The 26,633-nt window shown below is 32.3% G+C and overlaps 2 protein-coding genes across 2 annotated transcripts; both read right to left on the bottom strand.

Annotated features, from left to right (window-relative positions):
- Positions 1-4,581: 4,581 nt before the first annotated feature.
- LOC149138437 (cationic peroxidase 1-like) lies at positions 4,582-5,916 on the bottom strand. Its single transcript, XM_089449213.1, has 4 exons — positions 5,652-5,916; positions 5,349-5,540; positions 5,079-5,244; positions 4,582-4,979 (listed from the first exon to the last, which is right to left on the bottom strand). Exons 1-4 carry the CDS (start codon positions 5,862-5,864, stop codon positions 4,594-4,596), a joined length of 957 nt encoding a protein of 318 aa, XP_089305339.1. The 5' UTR covers positions 5,865-5,916; the 3' UTR covers positions 4,582-4,593.
- A 19,041-nt stretch (positions 5,917-24,957) lies between these two features.
- Positions 24,958-26,368, bottom strand: LOC149138438 (cationic peroxidase 1-like). Its single transcript, XM_089448914.1, has 4 exons — positions 26,102-26,368; positions 25,799-25,990; positions 25,529-25,694; positions 24,958-25,429 (listed from the first exon to the last, which is right to left on the bottom strand). Exons 1-4 carry the CDS (start codon positions 26,312-26,314, stop codon positions 25,044-25,046), a joined length of 957 nt encoding a protein of 318 aa, XP_089305040.1. The 5' UTR covers positions 26,315-26,368; the 3' UTR covers positions 24,958-25,043.
- Positions 26,369-26,633: the final 265 nt, after the last annotated feature.

Genomic DNA, 26,633 nt, shown 5'->3' on the forward strand with positions numbered 1-26,633 from the left:
CGTGGGTATGGATTGCACGCAGGTACCCTTGCTCCAACTAGCTGGGTTGCAGGTGGCCTTGAACGTAGAAAGAGATAAGTTGTGGGTCATTCAGCTTCCTCGGGTATGAAGATATTTCATTTGCCAAGATTTGGAATTTGATTCTGTTTCTCGGTCTACAGGCCACCGTGCTTGAATGTAGTTACAGCTTGCGAGAGCATACTTCTTTGAGTGCCCCTGCTTTGGGCCCTGATGATTCTGTTTTTTTTTTTTTTGATTAAAGCGTATGGGGCTTCATCCCTCGGGGTTGCTCCTCTAAACCTCCCCCCGCTTGGTTACACAGGTTGTTTATTTATTGGACCTATAATGGGTTGTCGAAGTCTCACCCATGATCTTAGGCTTACTCTTAATTTTTGTAGCCCAGTTTTTTGAATGAACTGTACATATATGCTTGCTTCGTCTTCCAAACTGGTTTCTGTACATGGACATTTGGTTGGAATTCTAATACGAGCTGTGATTTCCATAAACGGTTGTTTGCTCAGATTCTTGGCTCGAACTGATTGTTATATATATATTCCTTCTCCCTGAATTGATGGCGCTGAATCAGCTGTTTTATGCATGACTATGGGTTCTGTTTCTGGTTTTTACATTTCAAATAACAATATATGTATGCCTCAAATATTTATCTGTATACATATTCAATTGCTGGTTAATGGCTCCACCCTACACATTGTTCTCATAGTTAAGTTAGGCATAATTGTTTTCAGTTTATTTCTATCAAATGTATCTACAGTCTTCACTTACCCTAAACTTGACTTTATTTGAGGGTTTTAAAGGCTAGACCTGAATCTTGCTACCCCTGTAGTCCCACCCTATAATAGTGTGGCCAGGACAAAACCCCATTCCAAGGTTCAACCTAGACAAGCATTTCCAGGGAGATATATACGGAGTAACCCTCTGAACTAGTAAACCTTCTGAGTCTGATGTCCGGGATTTTTCTGGGTATGGAAATCTGTTATTCACTGTCATGCTTTTAGTAGGGATTGTTGAATCGGTGTCATTTTCCATCTGTGGGTTTTACACTGTGAGTGTGCACAAATTTTCAATCCGACCAAACACACAAGTCTCAAACGTTCAAGCTTTCGAACCAAGGTTGTCCCGCTAAGGGAACTAACTGGTCTTTTTTTTGGACACACAGGCACTTAGCCTCATATGGCTCATGACCAGGGTTTTATAACTTCCTACAGACTCCATTATTTCTGCTAGGCGTTACTCTAGGCCTTACCTGAGTTTGTATGCTAAGGGTGTTAATTCGAAGGATATCATAGTTCTTCCTCCCTGTCCTATCGTCGTTCTACATTTAAGAACAGTCCAACTACAGTTGATGACTATATCCGTTCTGTAGTACCCATCACATTACCTATCCTCATGAAGGTTCTAGGATTCACTACCATTATCTGTTTTCTTTTAAGAAAAAAATAACAATTAAATATCAACAGGGAATTACTTCATTTATATAAAGAAGAGAACAATTAAGAGTCAACAAGGAAATACATCCTATCAGTCAACACATCTTTGGTGATAATAGCAAGTTCTGGTCTTTCCTAGAGTCACTACTAATTCTACTTAGTACGTTTACCTTCATCCAATGTTCATGCAGAATTGCTTACAACTATTTACTCACTTACCTGAGCTGGTGTAACTTACGAATACTCCAGAAGTTGGGCCTCCACCGCTTTCCTGCTTCCAGTATGCCACCCAACCTTGAGATTCGTCCTCCAGGACCAGAATCTCCCCCCTAGCTCTCTCGCTGGGCCACTGCCCTTAGCAAGTCACTGCACCTTCGTGCTGGGCTATCTGGTCATCACCAGACTTAGCCTTTTCTTTTTTGTGTGTTTTTCTTCCTCTGCCTATCCCAACAGCGCAGAACCCCCTTCCCTGCTTCCTTTCCTTTGGAAAAAAACCCGTTAGGAAAGCAGTTAGGGTATTTTTGGATACACACAACAACCACCTTCTTGGTAGTTGCTAGCTTTTCAAGAACATTTTTCTTTCCATAATAAAACACAGGAAATATTATTAAATCCAAACTCATAGTAAGAATTAATTCGGTTTACCATTTACTATAGTAAAATAAAATATTTACATTTAACCTGTGGCATCACTCTGGTGGAGGGAATAACATCCTATTGCACGGGAATAATATCTTATTGCACCAACCACTCTGTGATTTCAATATTTTTTGCATTTGATTGCTTTATATAGATAAATAAAGAAAGTTGATATTAAACTAGTGAAGCCATATAAATTGAATGATTGATGAACCCGTACAAACTTAGGATATGGGTAGCAAGAATCCAAATCTTAGGATTGGAGGTGATACCTTTTCATAAGGTAAATAGTTACAAATACCCACTTATGAAATGTAGATAACTTAATAAATTTATTGTCAACCTTTCATCAAAAGTAACTACCAAGAATATTATTTCTTAGTATATTTGAACATATGTTTAATACTTCTAATTAAAAAACTTTAAATTTTTAGCCTTTTGTTTGTGAGTTTTAATTCATTTTTCTCTATTTTTTACACAATTATAATTTTCATGCATACTCAATAAACAATAATTTATAGATTCAAAAATCTAAGGAGAAATAAATCCTTATAGTGTATATTTTAAGCATAATTTTATTAGATCTACTAACAAATTGTCTTGTTAGTTGAGGCATGTAGTGAATCCAATATTTGGGGTATATCGTGAATGATCATGGGGTGCATGTGGGTGTATCGAAAATCAAAGTCATTTTGGATTGACTAACTGCAATGATCATAATAGATCTCTACAACCTCTTGGCCATTGTTAACTTTTGTTGAATGTTGGTGATGGGATTCTCAATGTTTCCCCTACTCTACCCTAGTCCTCAACTTGCCAGGCATGCAATAATGATTTGAGATTGAGATAGATGCATCTAACTATGTTATTAGTGTAGTCCTCTCTCAACAAGTAAATTTGGCGGCCTATTAGAGTGAAACATTATATAATACCATCTAGAGATATCCACCTATGACATAGAGATGTATTCCATTGGTAGAAGCATTATATTATGTGTAAGGAGACAATCATCCACACCAATAACAAGCCTCCACAACTCATGCAAACACAAAGAAATTTAAAGAATGACAATAATCATAAATGGTCCACATACCCACAACAATTTCACTTGAGCATGAATACAGGAAAGGTAGCAGTAATACATTGCCTAAGTTGGCCTTTGATTGTGGCCCTAACCACAATTTTTAATACTTGGGTGTGAGACCTCCAAGTTGCTATAATTATACAAAAATGATTATGACTTAGCCACTACATACTACAGGTTGATCACATGTAAACAAGCTCTAGAATTTGACCTCCAGAATGCACACTTCTGATACCGAGGTCACCTTTGTGTTCCTTCGAGCGAGAGTGCCAAACTAATTTGCGAGGCACATTGCTTTGAAGTGGTAAGTCACTTTGATGTCGAGAATACAGGGAAAAAATGGCAAAACTTCAAAGGTATTTCTATTGGTCAAAACTTCTACATGTCATCCATACACATATCAAATCATGCAGTGTCTATTAATTGCCAAAACAACCATAATAAACAGGGTTGACGTCATCTATATATATATATATATATATATATATATATATATATATAAGAGAGATGCATATGAAATTGGTGAATTCAAAATAAATAAATAATTATATGAAAAAAAAGGTAAAATGAATTTAGACAAAGAAGTCAAAAGGTAAATTGGTGATTTCAAAGGCATGGTATTTGCCTATAATATTTAAAAATGTAAAATAAAAAAGGAATTTATTTATGTGAAATAAAAAGGGAATTTATTATAATCTCTTTATATAGAATTATGATAATATATAGAAAGTATTCAAAAAAAAATTGAAGAGTTCATATTTTTGTAAATTTTGAAAAATAATTTACACCCATATAATGTCTAACTTAATAATAACTTTAAAAATAAATAGTTATATTATTATTATCCCGAAAATTTTGTAAATTACATATTCTGAAAATATCAGATTGTTATCAAATTTTAAAATATTCCGAGAGAAACTACAATCCACAGAACACACCCTTATTATTATAATCAATTTAAAAATAAAGCAAACATATAAATAAATTTTCCATTTTAATAATATAATTATTTAGTTCTACCTTCTCTTCCACATACATACACTATCTAAACAGATATCGTTACAACTAAAATAAATAGCCTATGCAGGGACATTTACGCAAAATACATAGACATCATTGAATGTGGAATGAAAAGCGTCCATGCGCTCTTAGGCCGCATTTATGTCCGCCGCAGGGTGCTTAAACCCGGCCTAAGAGTTATTGACGACCTCAGGGTTTGTTCTTATTTGGTACGATTTCTCATTGAGTTTAAACTGCCATTCAACATGCCAAATATCACACGTGCTATCTTGGGTCATCGATTTATTAGTTTATTGATTACTTTCGATAGATTAGACCAACCGGTCTGTTACAATGAAAACATTAATAGAAAAGCAAGGAGGACATAATCGAAAAGCCGGGAGGACATAATGTTTCGTGATCTTAATTGGACTTCCTGCAGCTTTTGCGGATTTCTCCGCTGGTGCCAGTGAGAGGACTGATATTGCCCATATTCACCATGGCAGCTGCGAAGTCGCTAAAGAAGGTGTTCTGATCAGCGCTGTAGGTAGTAACCTGAGAATCTGTGGAACCTCCATTAAATAGTTGCTGGTCGGAGTGGAGAAGCCCTTTTTGGCTTCTCAAATTACTGTAATAGTCGCTGTCAAATATGGTAGGGGTGGCCACATCCAAGGGAGAGAGGTTGTTGTCGCCACCAACGCTTGGACAGCTTGCCTTCAGAGAAGTGGCGAACGAAGAGTCAATGTTGGATTCGTTGTAGATGCGAGCTCTGAATGAAGTGCACCGAGCTTGGCCAATAGTATGGGAACCTACAGAAATAAAAAGGCAATCAAGATATGTACGCATTATGCATTCGTTATGTTATGGTTTACTTGGACGAGCTTGCTGGAGAATGAGTAATAACACACCTGAGAGTGCAACCAGATCTTTAGTAGACAGTCCATGTGTTTGAAAAGATGAGATAAGTCCGCTGAGACTCGAAGTGGGAGGCGGAATGTCATTGTTTGCAGCGCTAAAACTTGCAGTGGTCGAGTCACGCCTTCCCAGCAATACCGTCCATGTTGGGCCTCCCAGCTATCAAATTGCAATCACACATGAGCCCACAACAATATTTGATTCCATGGAATGATATATTGTATTTAGTTAAATAATGAAGAAGAGAAGGGAGAAATTAATACTTGGACGACTGAATCACGGGCAACAATGGCGAGAATGTCTGCACACGACACGACACCACAGCAAGCTGCCTCCAGGTCAGATTTGATGGTGTCTATTACGTCGAATCCTCTCACGGAATTATTATTGGGGGCTGCAGTCTTTTCTCCGGTAAACGTGGAGTTGTCATTCAATAGTATGGAGCCATCGCAACCCTGCAACAAAATTCAGCATCATGGGTTAAACAAAAGGGTGGAGATAACTTGATATAAATGGGGCTATGGGTTAAAATTCAGCTGAATGAAATCGTGGTTTCGCATTCATACATTGACGAAGCAGTCGTGAAAGTGAAGGCGGAGCAAGGACGCCCCCATCCTTTTCTCGATGGCCACCGCCTGCTTCACTCCGGCTTCCACTATCGAGAACGCCATGGGACACGATTTCTCATAAAACGATGAGATAAGCTGCCCATGCACAGCGTTATTAATGGAGCATATAATAAACAGTACAAGTAGAGCATTACATGCGAAAGTCTTCATGATTAGTGCTATTCTTGCAAGAGCAGAGAACAGAGGGGAATGGACTGAGGGAAGGGAATGTGTCTGTGAGGAAACTTGGGTTAGACTCGAGGGCTTCTTATAGTGAGATGCGTAGAACTGAATCGAGGTATTTTGTGATACAGTCAATGTGAACGATAGGAAACAGTCAGGTTGGCAGTGGTGCTGACATATACGATGACCATGATTGAGTAGGGCGGCGGGCCTTAACAGACAATTGAGCAGGTGAGGTGCTGTACTGGTCCAATGGATGTAAAATTTAAAAGGTGTGTGTAAAAGCTAGGCCCCACACACATACCTACCTCGTATTTTGGTGTTTTCCAAGTGGGTGTAAGCTACGAGACAAACAACTTAGAGAGAAGTCCGAATATTATTTAAAAAAATAAAAATAATAAAATAATACTTTAATTAAATTTTCAATGATATATAGTTAAATTTTTTTTTTATTGATTTATATTATATGTTTGAATACATAAATTTATTTTGTTTTGTATGCTTGAAATGTTTAATTATTAAACATTTTATATTATTTTCTTACTCATTAAATATGGATTTTTTGCAAACTCACAAATTTTTAAAGAATTGTAAATCAGGTCGGTTTTAGATTGATCCTGGTTTCCTTTATGTAGTTCAGCTAGGAGGCAGAAGACAAAGTATTTAGTAATGGTTATTCTTTTAGATTTTAATAGTTTGTTAGCATCAATTTAAATAAATAATTTGATTCAAATTAAATAATATTAATTTTTTAAGATTTAAATTAAATAGTATTAAAATAAGTTAAATAATACTAATTTTTATTTAAGGTGATCAAAGATTTTGTTTAAAGGATTTTTTAATTGTTTATAAGTGATATTTTTTTTGGAGATTTTTTTTTTTTTTTTTTTATTGGAATTTGTTATAATATTGATTTGTGTTTTTTATAAAATCTGATAGTGTTTTTATTGTAAAGAGTTCATCAATCAAACTTGTAATTTTAATTAATCTTTACAAAATTCTAAATAAATTAAATAAAAAAATAAAATGAGAAACTTTTCTATAGACAACTCTTTTTTTTTTTAATAAATTAACTTCTATTACTTTTATAAAAAAAATTACATTGATAAATCAAAAACATCTATTAAAATTAAATAACCATCTTCTATTCAATATGATTGAACATAATTATTATGGAAAAGTCGTTGCAATCAAAATATTCATTTAAATATTAATATTATAACAATCTTCTATTCAATGTGATTCAGGATAATTATTTTTTTTTTTTATTTTTTTTTTTTTTCCGAAGGTGGCAAAACCTATCAAACTCAGGTGTCAAACCAACAGTGAGGACAGCCATCTCTGGCTGCTATCCGCGAATGTCAGTTTGACTCATCACTGTTATCAAGGAAAACCACGCCACCTGGAATAACCCGCTGGTGGTCCGTAAGGGAGCAGGCTTTCACTCCTGCCAGATGCCTCTGGGTCTTGGGCCGTTAACCTGTTTCCTTACGTCCGAGGAAGACGAGCTCTTAGCCAAGCAGAAGCAGTTTTACCACGCCACCTGGAATAACCCGCTGGTGGTCCGTAAGGGAGCAGGCTTTCACTCCTGCCAGATGCCTCTGGGTCTTGGGCCGTTAACCTGTTTCCTTACGTCCGAGGAAGACGAGCTCTTAGCCAAGCAGAAGCAGTTTTACAAGCTCTTAGCCAAGCAGAAGCAGTTTTACGCAAAAGTCGTTGCAATCAAAACATTCATTTAAATATTAATATTATTCTATTTGAAGTGGCTTTTTCTGAACTATTAATCTAATTATAATTTAAAATAGCTTATTAAAGTTAAATTTGTTTTTTAAATTAAATAATAAAAAATAAAATTAAAATTATTAGCTTTCTTAATTGTTATAAATTATTGTCAAATGGAAGCTATTTTTGGTCACACATTCATATTACTTGATTTCTTACCGAGATGACAGCGGGTCGACGATATTTAATAGTTTACACACTCTTTTAATATCTCGACATTCATATTTCTCGAGTATTGGATATTTGTAATTAATTTTTGAATGAAGTTTTTGTTTATTGTCTATTTGAGATAATTTCTCTGGTTGAAGTTAGATTTTTATCGGAATGATAATAGATATCGAGTATAACCTTTCTTTTTAAGATTCTCAAATAATTTTATGAAAATATTTTTTATAATAAGGATGTAGAAATGAAATTTTGATTTTTTTTTATTAAAATAATTATTTATTTAAGATTGAAAAGTGATAAAATGAGTGTTTTTTTAAATTTTGTTTTATTAATTAAAATTTAAAAATTTAATATAGTTTTTTCTTTAAGTTTGGTAAGACTATATCTTTATCATATTTAATATATAGTTTTTCAATATTTTTTTCATCTTCCATTTTTATATAAATACAAGCTTTCTTCTCTTTGAAATGTATGAATAAGGGAGAGGGAGAGAAGATATCAATATTAACTAGTGAGAAGAACAATATTTAGGAAAAGCTCAATATTGAGATAGAAAAATCTCATTATTAATAAATTTTATTAAACTTATTCATATAACGATAAGAATGGGTAAATATGTTTGAAAAATATCAAGATTAATAATTATAATTTCAAAATTTATATATATAGTTTAACGTTTAAAAATCATTTTAATATTTAAAAATTTATAATTGACTTTAAAAAAAAAATGGAGTTAAGATTAATAGTTTATAATTGAATGCAAAAGATTGAGTTAAAGATGAATATTAAGACTTAATTGTGATGGTTTTAGATTAAAAGATAGGTGTTAAATATTTACTATTCAAAGTTAGGAAATACATATAAAAGTTAAATGTTATTATGTAAATATTTAAGAGATGTGTTTGTAAGCTAAGAGTTAATATTTAAGGTTTAATGATTAAATTTTAAACTAAGAATTCATAGTTAATAGTATTTGTTTAATGTTCAAAGGTAAGGATAAGTGGTTAATGGTTAATGATGTGGGGTTTGGGGATCACTGTAGAGGGTTAAGACTAAGGTTTAGGGTGAGGTGATAAGCACTAGCATTAAATATTATGTTATATAAAAATGTTAATTATGTATTTAGATGTATATGAAATTTTTCATTGCCAATAAATCATAATGCTAATTAGGAGGGTGACATTATTTTGAATAAATGCTTACCTTTCCCTCCTAGAAGCCATGAGTTTTTGCAGATGTACACTTTCATCCCCTGTAAAAGATATGTATGGGTGGATTGGGGGTGAAGGGTCACATTTAGGCCTAAATGCACAAATTCACATTTCAATATCTTGGAATGGATTTATAACTTAGGTTAGATGTGAAAAAATGTGAAATATAATGTAAGATTTAGGCTAACATAATGAAGAGTGTTAATATTCCCCCGGATGCGGGTGTATGACGGCAAGAAAGGCAGGCACGTGGGCACCTGTCCGAACGTGCCTGTCACGAGGAGCTGTACAAAGACAGCAAGCTGGGCTCGCACAGGGCTCTTAATGAGAAACATTAACTCTTCCACCAGCTTCCCGGGTTATTGTGCCAAGGTGAACCATATCTGTTGCTTGCTCGCTGCTTCAATGTTCATTTCCGCTGTTACAGTCTCAAAGCCTCTCCCTCAGCGAGGCAGTGTTAAACTCCTTTCCTGGCTCTGTAGCACAACCTTGGGGCGGTGCCATGCAGCGTGAAAGGCAACGGATGTTAAGTCGGCGAGGAGGCTCAAGGGGACGCGCCATCTCGCAGCAGACCACCTCTCCGACGCGTTCCTTCATGGAGATGATTGATTCTGGGCGCAGTAGTCCTCCGGCCACAAGATCTGGTCGTGGCAGAAGTCGAGGGCGCGGGAGCAGGAACAATTGTGAGCATGAGGCTCACCCCACAGTACGATTTCGAATCCCCTGCACTCTCGCTCACGCAACCTTTATCGTTTCAGTCACAATTGAGCAATGCGAAGATTCCAGAGACCAGGATGATGCTCCTCCGGAAACGCCGACCGTCCAAAGAATGGCAACTCCAACGGACAGTCAGCAACCGATTTTATGCAGCTCCGCACTGGCGAACCAAACTGTTTCTGCAGGTCCTAGCGAACCAGTGCCGAGAGAACCAACAGGCGTGGCAGCTCAGCATTCTGATTCGGAGGACTCGCTACAATATGGCTGTCGAGTAGTTGAGGAACCTTATACCATTGATGATGACTGATCACCTCCGGCTCTCTACTAAAGGCAGTTTTGGTCGCAGGCATACTACTCTGTTCAGTTTCTTAACTCAAGCCCGTAACAGGTTTCCGTATTGTATCTTGTTCTGTTCTAAGTCGGATGCAAAGTTGTCTCTAATTATTTTTTGGGTACTTACTGTCTCTGTTCAGCTATGTAAATGTGTCGGGTCCTATAAGAGGCCACAGCAAAACTGGAGGTCCTCTGAGAACTATCAATGGAAAACTTGTGCAAATCGCCAACTTCCTGGCGAGACTCTCAAGGCCAAGGCCTTGCTGTAATTTTTGATCTTTTTGTGTAATAATAGAAGTAGTCAAATTCAGACAAAAAAAAATAAAAAAATGAAGAGTGTTAATATTATGAGATAATATTATGTAAGAATGTTGATTATATGTTTACATCAAAATGAAAATATATGTATTCAATCAAAATATAGGTAACCATAAATAATTAAACATTATGTCGGAAATAAGTTGACCTTATAATGCATGAGTGCATTTTTTTTTAATCCCTTCAAAGGGTGGTAAAGTGGGGAATTGGTTGATGTAGGTAGATGCATGTGTTCATGCAACCTATTCTCTATAAATGCACGCCTTCATCTCGTCCCCTCAAGAGAAGGATGGGCTTAAGCTTTCTAGTTACAATTAGAGAGGTCACACACATGCACACTTTCATCCCCACCCGCCATTCAAAGATAAGGATGAATTTCAGAAAGCCCATTGGGCTACGCTAAATGGTGGACGTCCCACACCATAAAGTATTTATTAACTAATAAATTTTGGGTTCCACCCATTTTTGAAACTCATTTAACTTGCCTAGCTTGGATTGTGGGAGGTTGCGTTAGGTTTAAGAGTATAGGGGAGATCCCTTTTACCTTGAGCCTCCTTAGTGATAGGGGATATGTCTATTGATTCTCCATACAAAAAGAAAAAGTGTGGCTTTTGGGAAAGGGTAAATTTAAGGTGACTCATTAGAAATGCACCCACAAAATTTTGCACAAATGCATAGTTCATGCTCCACTCCACATTCAAGAGAAGATCCATTTAAAATTTAAAGTGAAGATGTGCATTTGTGTATAATAATTTCCATATTTTAATTATTTTAAGTTGTGTTTCTTTTGGCCAGAATATAGAATACAAATTTTGGTGAGATTGTAATTTTTAGTTATTTAAAATGTGTTTTTGAATCCATAAATGTATTCAACACTGTTAAAATCCTTGGAGGCACTAAAATTATGTAGGCTACATAGTTCATACTTTCTATTCCAACAATTTCATATCATATTTCATGTAAAATTGACTAAAAAATATGTCAAAAATGACCAAAATGTAAAAGAGCTAAAATTAGAATGTGGGATAATAATTGAGCACACAAATAATTTCATATCATATTTCATGTAAAATTGACTAAAAAATATGTCAAAAATGACCAAAATGTAAAAGAGCTAGAATTAGAATGTGGAATAATAATTGAGCACACAAATACATATATTTACTCATCTTAAATGTGCAATATAACTAGTTAAAATGTACATTTACATATTTTATTAATTAAAAAATACTCAATGAGCCCTAAACATGTCTCTTAAAATAGAACTTGGATGTCTTTGTAAACAATCAAATTATTACTTGAAGGGGCCCTTATCCCATAAACAAGAGAGTCTCATATACTACTATGATGTAAAAATTGATCACAACTATATATATATATATATATATAATCAATTAATTATTTATAATAATGATTTTTAAACTAATTTAACAATTAAATAATTCAATAACTAAATAAATTATTTAAAATATTATTTAATTTAAATTAAAAAATTACAAAAAATATATATATATATATATATATATATATATATATATATAACTTTTATATTCTTATTTAACCGAACAACTATTTTAATAAATTTTTTAAACTTTTAATGTGCCTAATTTTATGGAATTGACTAATTATTTATAATCACCTACTTAAATTGTAATATATACCAAACACAACGTATGTTTTTTAATTAAACTTATTCGACTTGACTTGCAATTTATTAACTGAAATTAGTTAATTTTTATAATTTTTAAATTGAAAATAAATCTAATTTTTTTTATTAAATGAATTGATTAATTATAATAATTAGTAAATTAATTAATTATTTATAATAATTTATAAGATATTATAGAGTTTTATTTAATTTATTAAACGAAAATTTACCTATTTTATAACCTATATAAGGTATTAATCTGAAATCTTTTTTTTTTAAGAAATCAACTAATTTATATAACCATGTGACGTTTATCCAAAATAACATTTATTTTTTTATTTAACTAGTTAGCGTTGACATATTTATAGTGAGCTTGGGAAGCTTCTCTCCAAGCTTTTTGAGTATAGGAATAAAATCTTAAATCAAACTAAATAATTTGTTTCTTTAAGTTCTATAGACCAAAGTTTGGTCTCAGTAGACGTTAACCACTATCATCATCATCAATAACAGAATTGGAAATATGCTGAATTTTTATTAAATCAACTAATTGTTTATAACAATTTATATAATTATATGATGTTTATCAAAGATAACATATGGTTTTATGTAAGGTATTCAGTTGGGGTTTGGAATTGAATTATTCTTACCGTATTTTTAACCGGGAATCTGTATCAGAATAAATTCATAAGATTGACTTAGAAAAGCGTAATGTGCTTCCTTGGTTACGAAAAATGACCAGAGCGATACCATTAAATTTTTATTGCATTGCAGTGGTAGTTACTGCAGATTGTAAACTATTTGATTTAGTATTCAAATATTTATCATTTCATTATTATTATTTTCTATAGGTTTGATTTACTTTAATTTTGATGAACTAGTAATTTGATCATATATAAAATATGAGATTTAGTAAAATTTAAGAGATTTAGTAAAATTTAAGTATTTTGTAAAATACATATATTTTAGGTCACATAATTTGTGGGGACCAAATTTCTTCACATAACAGTTGGACCACATCCTCATAACTATATATATACACTTGTAGGGACCAAATCTCCCCACTTAACAGTTGAACCACATCTTGAGAAATATATATAAATTTTAATTTAGTTTTTTGAAATATAAATAAACTTACATAGCTATAATTTAAAAATCGATGTTCTATTAACTAAATGGCTTTCCAGGTGAAATACCTAGAGAGTGTACACACACTCATGCAATTCACGCTGTGTTTCTATGTGGAGAACAACCTAATACATATAGGCTTACACACAATGAGGTGGTTTGAACCACTCCCTGAATATTAGGATCTGAGATCTAAAGTTAGAATCTCAATCCTATCATCACTATAACAACTTTCTAGATTTAGTTTTCTCCATTATCTCCAACACTCCCCCTTAATGGAGAAAGGGCACTGAACAATAACACATGCCTGTTGGTCTAGTCTCAGCTAGGCTTACAATTAAACACATGAAAAAAAAACTTGGTAACAGAGTTTTCATTTTTGTCTTCTTGCTTGAGAGTCCATGCTTGTTCATCTTGAGTTGAGGCTTCATCTTCACTTTCCTCGCCATGAGATAGTGATGTCTCTTTGCCTCAGTTCTTCCCCTATGAAGGAACACTTGAATTCTTGTCCTCCTCAGAATTATGGCAGGTTGGATAGGAGAATTTTCCTTCTCACTATTTCTGGTGTCAATCAGCTGAACGTTAGCAATGATGTCTTCACCATTCATTAATGCAACTTCTTTGTTAACTTCATAAAGACATGGTGTTTTCAGCCATGCTTCAAGAAACTTCAGTTCTTCTTCAAAATTTGTTGTTGTTTCTTGCCTCCCAATATCTGCACAAAAAACAATGTCAGATTTATAAAGAGGACCACATTTACTTTCATCGTCCTGCTCCTTCAGGAGAGCTTTCATTTCACCATCTCTCCCTACTTTATCCCTTTCTGCTGTCACAATTATGCCTTCACCCAGTTTTGTTGTTGCAGGCATGTTCTGCATTTGATCTGTATGTGAGGATAGGCCTTCCTTCTCACCAAACAGTAATTTATCAATAAGATGTTCTTCAATCATCAAATCGATCCATTCATCATGAGGTATATAAATCTCATCAAACTTGATTTCTGCATCAGGAAGACTTTCAAATTCTACAATAATGGATGTGTTTTCATCGTCACAGATTTCAGTTACAGGCACACATTCATCACCCATCATTGCATCTTCAGTTTCACAATCAAGTATGGGATCATTACAATTTAAATTCTCATCAGTTTTGTTTACTTCTGCCACATCTTTGCAATCAGCTTCATCTGACTCATCCCATTGATCTTCAATCCTTTGTTCTTCTTCACACCCTTCCTGAAAAACAACTCGTGAGTTTTCAGTCTCACGTTGTTTCAGAACATATAGAACCTCTTGATAAGCATGGTCATTAATAAAACCACCAAGTCTCATGAAAAAGATATCATCAGGATCAAATATGTCTAAAAGTGCAGCCATATTGAAAACAATCCAGCTTATCTCTCTTCGAGATTTGTTTTCGACTCCACACAGTCCTCGAGCTCCAACAACCCCATTACCTCACAGGCGGGAAACTTCTCCCTTTGGTAGCTCTTCAACTGTAGAACCTTGTAGACTGTGGTTTCTGTGCCACGCAGGTTTTAGTGCCCTCGGCTTTGGCGACGAGCAACTAAACGACCTCTTACAAGCTGGAAACACTGTCAATATCTAATTATGATGCACATATTTCTGAAGATGGGTTCAATCAACGAATTTTTTTTTGCATTTTCTATTGCATATAATAATTTACAAGAAAATTTTCCAAATTGTTTTTCAGATCTCCACAACCTGCACCTTCTAGGTTACTCAAGATAATAAAATTTCCAGACAATTGAAAAAAAAAGAAAAAAAACACAAACATCAGACTAAACCCTCGCTGCCAGAAAAAAAACTTCAGATGCAATGTTGCTAAAGTTTCTTCGAAGGAGAAACTATCGAATTCCACCTTCTCCAAATTAACATTAGGTTTGTAAGGCACGAGAATCTCTCCCTCCTTTTCCAGAGGCAACGTTATCTTGCCAAAGACAGGCACGTCGTTGAACAATCTGCCACAACAAAAATGTTTGCGGCATGACCCAGAAGACAACTTCAAATCTGCGGTGTGAAAACAGAGATGAGTCTCTGCATTGGACACTGGCCCTGCTTGAGAGCGATTACTAACCATCTAACATCGTGTTCTCCAACAATCTAGTAATAGACTAGCGCAAGCTTTCTCCTAACAACGATTAGGGATCTCCTTCGCTGCTTCTCGGTGCAAACTTCCTTTGTTGCAACTCACCTTCAACTACAAAATTGATAATTCGCTTCTAAACTCACGCTGCTTCACAACACAGCTTCTCCCGCAATCACACCAAATACAATGCTCAACACGGCAAACACCTCCTCATGCTGGCACACATACTAGTTGACGCAGTCCACAACGCCTGTTGTCCATGCTTCACTCTCAGCTTACAGGATCGACAATCCTGAAGCTCTGATACCAACTTAAAAATTGATGTTCTATTAACTAAATGGCTCTCCAGGTGAAATACCTGGAGAGTGTACACACACTCATGCAATTCACGCTGTGTTTCTATGTGGAGAACAGCCTAATACATATAGGCTTTCACACAATGAGGTGGTTTGAACCACTCCCTGAATATTAGGATCTGAGATCTAAAGTTAGAATCTCAATCCTATCATCACTATATCAACTTTCTAGATTTAGTTTTCTCCATTATCTCCAGCACTATATAAAATAGATTATTGTTAAATAGAACCCGATATCAATTCATCATAAGTATCAATACACTTATTTTAATCTTTAGATAAAATAAAAATCAATTAAATTTTAAATTTATCTTAAATTATTATTATTGTTATTAAGTATACAAATAACTAATATACATGTGTACAGCCTGGAAGGTTAGTTTAGTTGATCCAGTCACACACTGTTGTTATTTTCTTTAAATCGATCACCCATTTCCATGAATAGCGAAAAACATAGAAAGAAAGAAAAAGAAAAAGTTAAACATATATACATTTACAAAATATATGTAATTAACTATGGAGATTCACTTGACTTTTTCATGAAAATTCTTAATTTGTAAACAAGATTTGTTACAATACATGGCCAATACCATGGCTATCAATACTACATGCTCAAAAAATCATAACTCATTTCGTATGACACTCAATTATTTAATTTAATTAAAAGAGAATAATTATTTTGAAAATAATTGTTGTGGAGCAGCTTAGTCTCTGCCACTCAAGTTACAATTTATTCTTTAGAAAAATTGCAAATCAATATATGAAGTGGAAAGATTAGGGAAAAATTAATTGCTTGCAATATGGCAAGGACTTGCATAGATTTTGGTGTATAGTAACCACTAGTAAGTATGCACATGTACGTTTTTACTCCTACTTATTAAAGTGTTGAAGAACACAAAATTAATAGTAGCCCACAAATATCTAAAAATCATGGCATAAATACTCCTATTGTATCGAGAAATTATGGTATAAAAGTTTAAGGCAATATCCACATGGTATTGTATTGTCCAAATGCTCCAATAAGATCTTCAAGTTATGGTCCAATCAAATGTTTGAAAATCATTTTTTTAGTAATATTTAATACAAATATTTGTCTTTCAAAGTTAAACATTATAACTTGCATTGTTCTCAATGCTAAACTAATAGTGGTATGTGGGAAAATCTATGGATTTATGAATACTGCAAGGGTAGCCATATAAATTAAATGGCTAATAAATTCTCAAAGGAATGAAACCATGATAGACATCAAAACACTTACTCCATGGAGATTGTTAACTAGTAAATAGGCAATGTTGCAATAATATTAGTCAATACCATGGCTGGTAAATACCACACGTCCAAAAAAATCATAACTCATTTCATATCATATTGGTTCATATGTCATTTGTTAATTAACCATTCTAATTGAAAGGGAAAAAGGCATAACTAGTTTGTAGATAAATCTCAACCTTTGATTTGTGACTACTACTAGGAATATTCTAGAATATTTCATAAAGGTTAAATCCTTGCCATCCACTTAATAATTATTGGTAATTAAATTAAATTATAAAAATAATATTTCAAAATATAGAATCTATTTACATAACTAGAAATATTTTAAAATATTTCATAGAGATTGAATTCCCACCATTCACAAAATAATTATAATAAAATTTTAAAAAAACTACTCCAAAATAAATACATCAATAAAACATTTTAAAAATTTAAAAATTTAAATAATTAATATATTTCTTTTCAACTCAATCACTTATCATATCTACTACTATGCAGTACCATAATTCCTATATTTTACCAATAACTGCCATAATTCCTATATTTTACCAATTATAAGTTGAACTTTTATTTGGAAATCTCTAAATAACATTTGAAAGGGTCAATATCCATTATATTTTAAGTTAATGGGAATTCAAAAATTTTAACGTAGTATTTGAAAAAGTTAACATTCTCTATTTTGTTTGAGAAAATTCAATATTTTAATTGGTTTGAGATAATAACATACTCTGACATTTGTGTACCTGCAGCATTGGGTTACTTAAAATAAGTTGAAGAATAGTGGTTGACTTGGGTTTACAGACCTCTGATGTATTCATAGGAGCGACTTTTGGACTGCTAACCTCTATCCTCTTCTCCTTACTAGCTTCCTCATGGTACTCTTCCTGTCCTTGAGATTTGATAGTTTCCGATTTTTTTGTATTCTTAGCCTCTGTTACCACCTTCGTTGGTCTCTTTAAGCAATGCGATCCAACTCTCTTGCTTCTATCTGCAACCACTTGACTGTAGGAGAGCGCCCTGCCATGGTGACCAGCGACAAAACCCTAAAGCAAAACCCTCATGAATAGTAGAGCCTGTCTCTATGATTAAAAACTTAAATATTATTTTTAAGATTTGAAATAATTTAAATATTACAATTTTTTTAGAAATAATTGAATGTGGTTTTTTATTTTTATTTTGCATAATTAAAACTTGAAATATTTATATATTTATATATTTAAAATTATAATTTTTAATATCATTAAAATTAGTGTAAAATGTTGATATACATATACGAGAGAATATATTGAATAAATTTTAATGTTTCTTAGGAGGAATATGTTGAGAAAGATCTTAATATTTTTCTTTAATATTAAAGAGAAAAAATTTTAAAATAATATTGAATTGATCTTAATATTGAATATGGAAAAACTTAAAAATAAAAAATTAATGTTACTTTGATTTATATTTAAATATATCAACGAAGATACTAGGAAAATTAAATTTGAAAATTAGTAAATATAGTTTAATGTTAATAAAAAATTATGGTTAGTCGATATTAAAAATTTAAAGTTTTGAAATTAATATTAAAATTTTATAGTTGATTGTAAAAATTTAGAGTTAATAATTGAATTTAGAGTTAAAAATCAATTATTAAGATTTAATTTTGATGGATTTAAATTTAAAAGTAAGTGTTAAGTACCACATATTTAGGATGAAAGATTAAGTAATCCATATAAAGAGTTAAATTTTGATGTGTTGAAATTTAAGTTATATGCTTATAAACTATGGGTTAATATTCAATCATTAAGATTAAGGTACATTAATATTAAGATATTATGTTATAAGAATGTTAGTTATGTATTTAAATCAAAATGAGAAAAAAATTACTTGATCCATATTAAATCATGATGTTAATAGGAGGATGACATTATTTTGAACAAATGCTTACCTTTACCTCTTTAGAAACTAAAAGTTCATTCATCATTTATGCAAATGTGTACCTTTCCTCTATAGAGGATGTGTATGGATGGATTGGGGTGAAGGTTTGTATTTAAGTGTAATTGTACAAATTCACATTTCATTATTTGGAGAAGAATTTAGAAATGAGGATAAAAGTGCATCAGTGTGAAAAATAAATCTAAGATTTAGTTTAACAAAATTATAAGTGTTAATGTTATGATACAATGTTATATAAGAATGTGAGTTATTGTGGGACATATTCCTTTAATATTTATGTCAATGTAAATAGAATTTGAAAATAATTAGGGATACCATGACTAACATATTTTTGTATAAATATGAATGGGCTTTAATGGAAAAATTATGTTTGAAGTTACACATTCATGACCAATTAATAGTTATGATGGGAAGAGGGTGATCCTATTATGCATGATTTTCTATTTTCGCATCCTTGACAGGGTGGTAAAGTAGGGAGTTGGTGACTAAGGTACATGCATGTGTTCATGCAACTTATGATCCATAAATGCATGCCTTCATCCATTCCCCTTGAGAGTAGGGTGGGCTTAGGTTTTATAGTTTTGAAGATGTCTATTTGTGTATGATAATAGGTACATTATAATTGTTCTATGTTTTGACATTTTTTATTGGAATTGAATGACAAATTTTTTGGCAAGATATGAACCAAGAACCTCATAATAATATTTTGCATAATAATTTTGCATGCTTTGACGTGTCTGCGTATATATCTTCCTAGACTCTAATAGTCAAATCACTATACTGAAAGGGGTTTGTAGTAGAATAAACAAGGAAGTCTCATATACTAATTTGATGTTAAATTTGATTGTGGCCTTTAAATTATATATATATATAATTATGAGAAAAATATATAGATATCAAATTATACATCAAACACACAGGCTAGTAATTGGCCAAAATCATATGAAGAAACACAACCTTGAAATCACTTCCCAACACCATGAGCACTAGAGGGAAGCATCACTGTCATAAGCTACCATTTAAACTACATAATTTTGTTTCCAATGCATGAAGCTCAACAAAAAATACAGAGTAACAACATCACCCTGATTCCAAACAAATAATAGCCGTGACCAATAGTGCCAAAGAAACTCCTAACACAGTAACATGATATAGGTGCAACAAGAGTATCAAATATAATTTCACCAAAATGACTAGCATCCTAGAACTAGAGACATATGTCCATCAACTCCATACACATATAGCCAACACATGTAACCAATACCAAAACTGCAGATATCCAAAATCGTCTACGAAATGAGAACCATAACTGCATATATCCCAAATTTGAGCCATAAAACATGTAACTTATATATATCTATATATATATATATATATATATATATATATATATATAGATATATAATTTAAAATAATTAATTTTTATTAATTATAATAATTAAATAATTTAGATAAATATATTATTTATTCATAATATTGTTGAGAGTTTCTTAAATTGAATTGTGTGCATTGTCTTGAAATCCCAACTTTTGTAATGAATTTTATATCTTAAATAATATATCATATATTTTGTTTCACAACAATCCACACATTTCAATTAAAAATTTCATAAAATAAATCAATCATGAAAATATTCACTCCAAAATTTATAAAATTATTTAATTTATAAAATATATATATTGAAAATATTGACTCCAAAATTTATAATATTATTTAATTAATAAAATATATATATTGAAAATCTTGAAAATATTCACTCCATAATTTATAGTATTATTTAGTTTATAATATATATATTGAAAATAATATATAATTAATTTAATGTATCAATTTTATTAATTAAGATTGATTTACTTTTATAATATCTTAAATTAGAGTGTGTAGTTGTTATTAAACTGATTAGTTATTTATAATAACTTATATAAGAGTGTGTAGTTGTTATTAAACTGATTAGTTATTTATAATAATTTATATAATTTTATTATATATATCAAGTATAATAAATGATTATGATTTTTTATTCAATTTATTGGAATTAATTAATCAATATAATTTATAATTTAAAATAACTCATTATATAACTTTTTTAATTTAAAACGTGTCTAATTTTTATTGAACTAATTAACTATTTATAATAATCATTAAATTAACCATCATCACATTAAATTAATCACCATCTGTAATAATTTATATAAGTATAAATATTCTTATTTAATTTATTATTCTTTAAAATGAAAATTTACCTATTTTATAATTTGAAATATATTTACTTCCGTAGTGAATCAACAATCTTCTAATAATTTATATAATAACTATGTAGTATGTATCAGAAATAACCTATTGTTTTTTAAGCATTGACTTATTCTTATAATAGTTGAATTTGAAATGCGCATAATATTTATGGGATAGACTAATTGTTTATAACTATTTACTTAATTATATGATGTATGATAAAGTTAATGTGGGGTTTTATTTAACATATTTAGTTCGAAATTTCGAATTGACTTGTTCTTAGAACAGTTGACATTGAAATGTGCATAATATTTATGGGATCAACTAATTATTTATAACAATTTACATTATGAGGTTCGGTTGAAATTTGGGACTGACTTTTTCTTATAATGTTTTTTAAGCAGGATTTCTGTATAGAAAGAAATTTGTAAGACTGCCTTTAAAAAGCGTGTTTTTCTTTGGTTACGAAAAGAGGCCAGAACGATACCATGTGACATGGACCCTTTTTTTGGTATCTGATGACAAATGAGAATAGCAAATATATGTTTTTGCTTGGGCATCCTTATCCCAATTGTAATTGCAGATTCTTGGAATATCAATCTGTTAGACAACAGTGAGATTCGTCGGATTCTAGGAAAACTGTAATTCTGATAAATTCAGCAAGTTTGTAAAAAAAAATTTACTAAAAATTATTTTGAAATTTATGTTTTTAAATGTTTTGGAAATTTTTTTATATTAAAATTCAAATTTATAATTTTAACATATTCTTGTAATTTTTTAAAAACAGAAATATACTAAAACAATTAAAAAACACTTATATAACTATTACCATAACTCGCACTGGTTCACAAATCAAAGCTTCTAAAAATTAGTCACATGATTTACAAATAATGTTCAAACCAGAGATTTTTAAGATTTGGTCACATATTTTATAAATAATATTCGACTTTTCTGTTACCAGACAATTAATCTACTTTTGAAAAAGGTCAACATCCCATTATATTTTGTCGATAGTAAGGCTTTGGAATGTTCCTCTTAGGATTCCACTATTTTTATAGGATAGATAAGTCTTTGAAAATGTCAACATTCCATTATAACCTATGACAAGCAATTATGTAAAAATTCCTTTAAATTTTTTCTTTATCATTTCCATTACAAAAGAAATTATTTTTTACTGATTTTTAATTACATATTTTCATTTTTATTTAACAATATATTTTCAATTACATTCTTGGAATTTTTTCATGATTTAATTTTTATTTTTTATTTTATATATTTTTTTTAAATTTAATTTCTATTTTTATATTTTTTAGTTATGATAAATCAATAATTTGGGTAAGGTTTTAAGTCAAATTTACTATAAATTTATAATTTAACAAAAGTCAAAGGCACTATAAGAGTGGGAAGTCTACTCTTTGAGCCTTGCCTTGTCCAACAAGCCAAAGATGTAGCCCCATAGGATTCTGTACCAACCACTTGATGTCCCCCATGGCATTCTAAAACTAGTGGAGGGAATAACATCCTATTGCATGGAATAATATCTTATTGCACCAACCACTTTGTAATTTCAATATTTTTTGCATTTGATTGCTTTATATAGATAAATAAAAAAAGTTAATATTAAACTAGTGAAGCCATATAAATTGAATGATTGAAGAACCCATACAAACTTAGGATATGGGTAGCAAGAATCCAAATCTTAGGATTGGAGGTGATACCTTTTCATAAGGTAAATAGTTACAAATACCCACTTATGAAATGTAGATAACTTAATAAATTTATTGTCAACCTTTCATCAAAAGTAACTCCCAAGAATATTATTTCTTACTATATTTGAACATATGTTTAATACTTCTAATTAAAAAACTTTAAATTTTTAGCCTTTTGTTTGTGAGTTTTAATTCATTTTTCTCTATTTTTTACACAATTATAATTTTCATGCATACTCAATAAACAATAATTTATAGATTCAAAAATCTAAGGAGAAATAAATCCTTATAGTGTATATTTTAAGCATAATTTTATTAGATCTACTAACAAATTGTCTTGTTAGTTGAGGCATGTAGTGAATCCAATATTTGGGGTATATCGTGAATGATCATGGGGTGCATGTGGGTGTATCGAAAATCAAAGTCATTTTGGATTGACTAACTGCAATGATCATAATAGATCTCTACAACCTCTTGGCCATTGTTAACTTTTGTTGAATGTTGGTGATGGGATTCTCAATGTTTCCCCTACTCTACCCTAGTCCTCAACTTGCCAGGCATGCAATAATGATTTGAGATTGAGATAGATGCATCTAACTATGTTATTAGTGTAGTCCTCTCTCAACAAGTAAATTTGGTGGCCTATTAGAGTGAAACATTATATGATACCATCTAGAGATATCCACCTATGACATAGAGATGTATTCCATTAGTAGAAGCATTATATTATGCCCAAGGAGAAAATCATCCACACCAATAACAAGCCTCCACAACTCATGCAAACACAAAGAAATTTAAAGAATGAAAACCATCATAAATGGTCCACATATCCACAACAATTTCACGTGAGCATCAACACAGGAAAGGTAGCAGTAATCACATTGTACATTGCCTAAGTTGGCCTTTGATTGTGGCCCTAACCACAATTTTTAATACTTGGGCATGAGACCTCCAAGTGGCTATAATTATACAAAAATGATTATGAATTAGCCACTACATACTACATGTTGATCACATGTAAATAAGCTCTAGAATTTGACCTCCAAAATGCACACTTCTGATACCCAGATCACCTTTGTGCTCGAAGAAACTAATTTGGGAGGCACATTGCTTTGAATTGGTAAGTCACTTTGATGTCAAGAATACAGGGAAAAAATGGCAAAACTTCAAAGGTATTTCCATTGGTCAAAACTTCTACATGTCATCCATACACATATCAAATCATGCACTATCTATTAATTTCTAAACAACCATGAAAAAACAAGGCTGATGTCATCTATATATATATATATATATATAAAAGTATAATAAGAAGAGAGATGCATATGAAATTGGTGAATTCAAAATAAATAAATAAATAATTATATGAAAAAAAAGGTAAAATGAATTTAGACAAAGAAGTCAAAAGATAAATTGGTGATTTCAAATGCATGGTATTTGCCTATAATATTTGAAAATGTGAAATAAAAAAGAATTTATTTATGTAAAATAAAAAAGGAATTTATTATAATCTCTTTATATAGAATTATGATAATATATAGAAAGTATTCAAAGGAAAAAATAAAAAATTAGAAGTTCATATTTTTGTAAATTTTGAAAAGTAATTTACACCAATATAATGTCTAACTTAATAATAACTTTAAAAATAAATAGTTATATTATTATTATCCCGAAATTTTGTAAATTACATATTCTGAAAATATCAAATTGTTATCAAATTTTGAAATATTCGCCAAAAAAAACTACAATCCACATCAACACACCCTTATTATTATAATCAATTTAAAAATAAAGCAAACATATAAATAAATTTTCCCTTTTAATAATATAATTATTTAGTTCTACCTTCTCTTCCACATACATTCACTATCTAAACGGATATCGTTACAACTAAAGTAAATAGCCTCTAAAGGGACATTTACGCAAAATACATAGACATCATTGAATGTGGAATGAAAAGCGTCCATGCGCTCTTAGGCCGCATTTATGTCTGCCGCAGGGTGCTCAAACCCGGCCTAAGAGTAAATCGATCACCTCAGGGTTTTGTTCTTATTTGGTACGATTTCTCATTGAGTTTAAACTGCCATTCAACAAGCCAAATATCACATGTGCTATCTTGGGTCATCGATTTATTAGTTTATTGATTACTTTCGATAGATCAGACCAACCGGTCTGTTACAATGAAAACATTAATAGAAAAGCAAGGAGGACATAATCGAAAAGCCGGTAGGACATAATGTTTCGTGATCTTAATTGGACTTCCTGCAGCTTTTGCGGATTTCTCCGCTGGTGCCAGTGAGAGGACTGATATTGCCCATATTCACCATGGCAGCTGCGAAGTCGCTAAAGAAGGTGTTCTGATCAGCGCTGTAGGTAGTAACCTGAGAATCTGTGGAACCTCCATTAAATAGTTGCTGGTCGGAGTGGAGAAGCCCCTTTTGGCTTCTCAAATTACTGTAATAGTCGCTGTCAAATATGGTAGGGGTGGCCACATCCAAGGGAGAGAGGTTGTTGTCGCCACCAACGCTTGGACAGCTTGCCTTCAGAGAAGTGGCGAACGAAGAGTCAATGTTGGATTCGTTGTAGATGCGAGCTCTGAATGAAGTGCACCGAGCTTGGCCAATAGTATGGGAACCTACAGAAATAAAAAGGCAATCAAGATATGTACGCATTATGCATTCGTTATGTTATGGTTTACTTGGACGAGCCTGCTGGAGAATGAGTAATAACATACCTGAGAGTGCAACCAGATCTTTAGTAGACAGTCCATGTGTTTGAAAAGATGAGATAAGTCCGCTGAGACTCGAAGTGGGAGGCGGAATGTCATTGTTTGCAGCGCTAAAACTTGCAGTGGTCGAGTCACGCCTTCCCAGCAATACCGTCCATGTTGGGCCTCCCAGCTATCAAATTGCAATCACACATGAGCCCACAACAATATTTGATTCCATGGAATGATATATTGTATTTAGTTAAATAATGAAGAAGAGAAGGGAGAAATTAATACTTCGACGACTGAATCACGGGCAACAATGGCGAGAATGTCTGCACACGACACGACACCACAGCAAGCTGCCTCCAGGTCAGATTTGATGGTGTCTATTACGTCGAATCCTCTCACGGAATTATTATTGGGGGCTGCAGTCTTTTCTCCGGTAAACGTGGAGTTGTCATCCAATAGTATGGAGCCATCGCAACCCTGCAACAAAATTCAGCATCATGGGTTAAACAAAAGGGTGGAGATAACTTGATATAAATGGGGCTATGGGTTAAAATTCAGCTGAATGAAATCGTGGTTTCGCATTCATACATTGACGAAGCAGTCGTGAAAGTGAAGGCGGAGCAAGGACGCCCCCATCCTTTTCTCGATCGCCACCGCCTGCTTCACTCCGGCTTCCACTATCGAGAATGCCATGGGACACGATTTCTCATAAAACGATGAGATAAGCTGCCCATGCACAGCGTTATTAATGGAGCATACAATAAACAGTACAAGTAGAGCATTACATGCGAAAGTCTTCATGATTAGTGCTATTCTTGCAAGAGCAGAGAACAGAGGGGAATGGACTGTGGGAAGGCAATGTGTCTGTGAGGAAACTTGGGTTAGACTCGAGGGCTTCTTATAGTGAGATGCGTAGAACTGAATCGAGGTATTTTGTGATACAGTCAATGTGAACGATAGGAAACAGTCAGGTTGGCAGTGGTGCTGACATATACGATGACCATGATTGAGTAGGGCGGCGGGCCTTAACAGACAATTGAGCAGGTGAGGTGCTGTACTGGTCCAATGGATGTAAAATTTAAAAGGTGTGTGTAAAAGCTAGGCCCCACACACATACCTA

This window comes from Pinus tabuliformis, chromosome X, assembly GCF_031772625.1.
Source record: "Pinus tabuliformis cultivar Carrire ecotype Pingquan chromosome X, CPIR1, whole genome shotgun sequence".
Lineage (NCBI taxonomy): Eukaryota > Viridiplantae > Streptophyta > Pinopsida > Pinales > Pinaceae > Pinus > Pinus tabuliformis.